Here is a 6,000-nt window from a genome sequence, read left to right as displayed (position 1 = left end):
ATACCCCATCTTTGAGGATATTAACTATGTTTTAAGTGGTACATCCATGCTGGCAATAACAAGAGCAAGTACCAAGTGTAGTTAAGCATTCCTATTGTCATGCATTGCCACTTTAAACGTGCAATTACTTAAAGTAATGATATATGGATCAATACCCAATCATCTTTACAAATATACATAAATTTATGTGAAATCATTCTAGAACTTACTTGATCTTGGTGGGTACACCTTGTGACATGGGCAATCAGGCATTGGGCATGGAAGGCATCCACATGGAAAGACATAGAAAGGGGCCATTGCACCTACTGACGTATAACTCCTAGCCATCCAATGGTCCAAACCGGCAGTTAGAATCTTCCTCTAACAAGCTTGAAACTCGCAACTGATAAATAGATGCAACAAGTCAACTAATGATGAAAGTCAACTAGATATGATGACAAAGGAGTTGAAAAAATAATCGCGGAGGGAGGGGGAATCCTAAAATACCAATTGTGCGTTAGAAGTTCTTATTGCTTCGGTATAGTACTATAAAATTACTCAAGCCAAAAATCAACCTACTTGAAAGAGAAAATAGAAAAGAAAAAATCTCTCTAAAATGAACACAAATAAAATAGACAAGTTTTTGCTTATTGAAATAAAAAATAAAAAATCCAGAGGAACTACTTGGAGCATTTCAAAGGCTAGCCAAATTAAAGTAAAAGATTACATTTCCAATCTATTGCAAATAATAGTTTATCAGAAGAAAAAAGAAAGAAAGAAATAAAGATCTATAGAAAACAACATCAAGAATATCGTTACCCCACAGTCCTCGTCACAATCAATGACAGCATATCGTTGAGCAAGTACACTGATATCATTTCTAATGTTATCAGCACCGTGTGTTGCATCGTTCATCTCCTGTTTCAGTTGTTCAATTTGCTTGTTGTAATCCTCTAATGATGAGCAAATTGCCTCCTAAAAACATATCAAAGAATTTAATTGAATGACAAATGATGAAGATAGTTTAGCATATGCCCACATGAAGCATTGGAAAAATAGTTTGCAACAGATACATGTGGTTTGGCACAGAGTGTAGACGTCCCCGAACGCCCCGGGAGGGTGAGCTCCCGTTCCGTTCATTTTTGGGGTCACTACAGCTCGGACTCTCAAATTGTCACGGTTCTTAATCTGAACTAAAGAGTCCAAATCTGGCAAATCGTTTGTGAGAAAACAGATTTTTTTGAAAAGAAGTGCCAAACATGGACTGCTTTGCCAGATACAGAGTCGCCACCTAAATATTTTTTATGGGGAATTTAGGAAACCCGACTCGGTGTCGAAGGCCACATGTCCGTCATCACCGGAGTTGTCTCGGCTCGGGAGCTTGGGTACGATTGGGGAAGGTCAGCTATGAGCACCCCCTCTCGCCCGGTCTGGAGACCGGCCTCTACTAACCGTGATATCCAATTTTGAAAGCGTTATATGTTCTCAAACCGGTTATTAGCCTAGAATTACTATGTTGTGCGCGCAGCAAACAAGTATAGACCAAATCGCCCAAATTGGAACAAAAACATTTCATGTTTATTTTGAAATTGGTTTGCTACTCGCAAGTAGGCTAAAATGCGGATTTTGCCACCCTCAAGTGGGCTTTTTAGAAAAGATGATTTTGCCACTATCTAGTGGGCTTAAAACTCACAGTTTTAATGCATTATTCCAATTTAGGTAATTCAGCCTCCATCCACAGGCATTCAAGCAGTTATATCACATAAGCAGCTAGCCTCATGGTGATCATGCTATCATGGCAACATTCACACGCATGCGATATGCTAAAGCATAAAAGCTTACCTAGTACTCCATACCAAAACAGTAAACTAGTTAGCAAAAATATGCGTGTCCTAGTTCATGTTAAATTGCCTAATGCAACACATACAAGATGCAATTTAGATAGGCTCGGTTAACCTAAGCATGGCATATGTAATGCGATCAATTATCACATATTCGATTTGTAAATTGAAGTACCAATGCAGTTAGCGTGATGTACCGAGCCCAATACATGTAGTACAAATGCATGAATGCACGCATGCATAGCATAAGGTATGCTGAATTTAAACATGCCCTAATCTACCATCGTAAGCAGGTAAATAAAAGGGAAGAAAGAAGTGGGGTTGGAAGACATACACACCACCCACACACACTTATTACAGATTTGCCCTCACTCGGAGGGCCCAAATAAATATTACAGTCCCAAATAATAAACAAATAAAATTATTACAGAATTTTCTAATTAATTAAAAGAAAGGATGCGAAAGAAAAAAAAAGGAGGGTGGCCACAGCCTCTGCCTCGGGGTGCGCAGATGATGCATGCTCGGAACTTGGCTCGCCCGAAAAACCCGTACCGTACCCCTGCCGCCTCTGTTTGTACTGCCTCGTCTCTCTGAAAATTGCTGAAGTCCAGGAGCAGGTTCCTTACACTCTGCAGAGCACCACCGGCCAGACAGAATTCCCACCGGCACTCTACAATTTCCACCGGCTGTTCTTGGACTCATCGGCACTTCAAAGTTTGCCGGTCGGCACAAAATTCTGCCGGTCGGCAGAAACTTCCTGCAGAAGACAGTTTGACAGCAAACAGAGAACAGACAGTGCATGGCATGGGGTTTTCAGGCACATGTGAGCATGGTCATGCTTCCTATCATGCTTTGAACTCAAGGAAGCATGCCCCTCGATCCCCGAACCATCAATGGTGCATGGTGGCTCAAAGAATCAAATTTGCCATTTGATATAAAGATGCATGCAACAAACACAATGAGAACCGAAGCTTTATCAAGTTGGAGTCAAAGGCCCCGGTGACCGAGAATCAAGGTACATTACATCACTTGAAGTATAAATGTCCCTTGACCCTCATATTTGGCTTGACACCCCAAGCCAAATGATGCAATGCATGTTATGCTCACAAGACTCAAGATGCAACATGATGCTAATTATGCAAGATGTACGGGGAGCAAATATTCCGGCGTGCCCGTATTCCTTTCTTCCGAGCTCCGTCGATATCCGATCACCTGCGGGCAAATAACGGTGAGCTACCCGGCGGTGTGTGGCCGGAAAAACCCTCCGACGGTCAAGTTAGCACACACCTTTAAGGGAATAGAGAGAAGGGAGAGAGTGTTTGAGTGTAAGAAATCCTTACAGATGTGTTCGCGTGTTGCGTATGGGGGGCGCAGACATGCTTATATACCTTCTGACCCCCATATCCACTCCCAGTCGTCTCCTGACACGTGGCTCTGCTATCCCATCTGTCAGCATAAACCATGCCATTCACCACCTAACCTCAACTGCCTGACTTCGCAGCTGGAGCTCGGCAGCCGAGCTGCTCTTCCTCGGCCATGTCATGCTTCATACTCATGCGCCTAGCCGGACAAACACGTGGATGACCGGGCTAGGCGGCATCTCGGCAAAGCCTAGCCCGAGCACCTCCTTTGGTTGGCCTTCCTGCCGGTCAATCAACTACCTCGGCTGACCGCGCCTTTCAGGGCGCCGATCTCTCAGCCTGTCTGGCTTCGACCATCCTCGGACCGAGCATCCTGGTCTGACCGGTCACTTCCTGGCCGAGCAATTTCTGTACGGTCCGGGGTGGCACACACTCGGTCCAAACTCTGCCCGGCCCAAGTTTTGGCAGCCCTTCTCTGGGCGAACAGTGGATCATCTCGGCCCAATGCACTGCTGGGCTCTCAACCTGATCGGTCGATATCTCGGCCCAACTCCAGATCATAAACCACCCTCTCAATTGCCCCTTAATTCCGTCCGCGGAAGCGTGACTGGGATTACTCACCTCGACCGAGATAACGTTTCTCCGGTCGTCAAGATGCCAAGCCTCGACCGAGCTAGTTGACGTAATTGTCCGCAGATTTGACCGGTTATATTCCTCGGCTGACCTATTCTCGTCGAAAGTAGCTCGGTTGGCTCTTCGTCTTTTCAACCCGTCGCTTCAATCTTGTCAAAGCCATAAATGGGGACACGTGGCGGTCTGCCATTGGTCATCGGGCAGCCAACCCGCCGTTTTTGCCAGAATTCGAATTTGGGCGGTTTTCTTTGCTTATACATACATGCCCTGCTCGAACTCCAAATCCTCTTACTGCCATTTCGACATTCGATCCCAGAGCTCTTGCATCCTCATCCAGACTCGCTGCCATTCTTCGTGCTTGAAGGATTAGGTCCTACTCTTCACTGGTAAGTCATTCCACCCTCATTTCGTTGTTATTTTCCTTCATATTACACACATTAGGGTACAAAAACATAGCTATTAGGGCATAGGTCGTAGAATCCGTATTAAAACCTTCCTCTGTTCTTGGTGTTCTTCATATTTCTAAAGAACACTGATGAACTGGGGTGAACCGGGCTCTGGGCCTTCTTTTGATCCAAAAAACCAACCAAACCGGGCAAACAACATGTTTGTTTCAACCCCAGCGAAAACCGAGTTAACAAAAGGACTTGGCCGTTCAATCGGGCTAACATCTGGTCCGCTTGGGCGACCGGGCTCCTTAGATAGAATAGACAACCGAGGTGGTTTGGCGCCCTTAATGACCGAGCTAAAATTCAGCACCTTTCGCGCGACCGCGCTAACACTTAACACTTGCCATCCTTTTCCTGCAGAGTCCAAGGGGACCACTGTCATTCCTGAGGCTCTCAGGACCGGGCAACATCCAATACCCAGAGCCAAACCCCTCAGCCGGGATACACTAAGCCGGCCAAAAATGGGGAAATTCCGCTTCCTAGTGGATACTCCGGCCGCGCTCGCCGCTTTCAGAGAGGAGTACGGCGTCCCGGCCGACGTCCATCTCGAGCTGGCCGAGGAAGAGACCACGCCTTGGGGTAGGGAGGAATGCCCCTTCACCGTGCTATCTATTGTCGAAGGGGGCCTTCGTTTCCCGCTCAACCCTCTTATAACCGAGTTCCTCCGCCGCACCGGGCTGGCACCCACACAGGTGTCCACCAACACTTATAGAATAATCAACGGCGTTCACGAATTGAACAAACGGCTAGGCACCAACTTAGGCCTAGCCGAGATATTGAGGCAATACACAATGGGCCACACCGGTGACGGCCTAGCTTACTACTTGAAAATAAGACCGGGCAAGGAAAAAATCGTAACCGGCACCCCGGATAAAGATATGCACGACGATGATTTTTTCTGGGTGTCCGGCAATTACGAAACAGCCGAGGTACCGGGCTGGCGCATAAGCAAGGACTTCGGTTCTTCATGTAAGCCACTCAAACTTGCTCGGTGAACTTAATTCTTTAGTTTAACTAACCGGTTTCCTTGTTTCTTTTGCAGCTATCCAAGCCTTGCAAGCCAACTACCAGTTCCCCAACGTCGAAGCAATTCGGGCCGTGCTTAGGTACCGCCACCGGGATTGCAACGATTTACTCGGCTATACCCCGACGTACAGGTATTCTGCCCCGCGCCGGAGTAGAGTAACCGACTTCCTCAGAGCTCCTTTGCCACCTCCAGATCCAACCCTACCCGACGTCCCGCTAATCCGGCTGACCGAGGAGCAAGAGATGGCAAAGCGCAGCAGAATCAAAAACCTTCTAACCGCTACCTCAGCCGAGATACCGAGCGTTGTAACCCGGTCGCCAGCCGCCGGCCAATCCAGCAGCGCTGTGGTCGCCCTTGCTTCCCCAGCTCCAGCTGCCGGGCAATCTGCCAGAGAAGCGCGCCGGGCTGGAAAAAGACCAAGGGCAGATCCCTCCGCCGAGCTCGTCGCCGAGCTGACAACCGAACATCCAGCTGAAACTCCTGCTCCCGTGCCCGCTTGGCGTCCTCAGCTGAAGCACCGGGGACAGGACATCCCGGCGACGGCTTCGATCAAGGCTGACAAAGAACATTTGCTCGCCTTCGATCTCTCCAAAGCATTTCTCCTACCGGGCGACGTGGTCGGCAGCGACCACGTCCCTGACACCCGGCTGGTGAAATCCTCAGTCAAGTCCATGGCCAGGGTAAGTGGATGTTGCTTTGAAAAATTTCAT

General features: G+C 47.7%; 1 protein-coding gene across 1 annotated transcript in view; it reads right to left on the bottom strand.

Moving 5' to 3' along the window:
- Positions 1–577: 577 nt before the first annotated feature.
- Positions 578–6,000, bottom strand: part of LOC114278510 (vacuolar sorting protein 18-like) — a 33,232-nt gene continuing 27,809 nt past the window's right edge. Inside the window, exon 3 of the mRNA XM_028220583.2 lies at positions 578–954. Within this exon, the coding sequence (XP_028076384.2) occupies positions 736–954 (219 nt within the window). The 3' untranslated portion in view covers positions 578–735. The remainder of the gene's footprint in view (positions 955–6,000) is intronic.

This window comes from Camellia sinensis, chromosome 12 (assembly GCF_055761805.1).
Source record: "Camellia sinensis isolate YWXY chromosome 12, ASM5576180v1, whole genome shotgun sequence".
In the NCBI taxonomy this organism is placed as follows: domain Eukaryota; kingdom Viridiplantae; phylum Streptophyta; class Magnoliopsida; order Ericales; family Theaceae; genus Camellia; species Camellia sinensis.
Note: the sequence above shows the minus strand (reverse complement) of the source record. Positions and strands in the feature narration are given on the sequence as shown.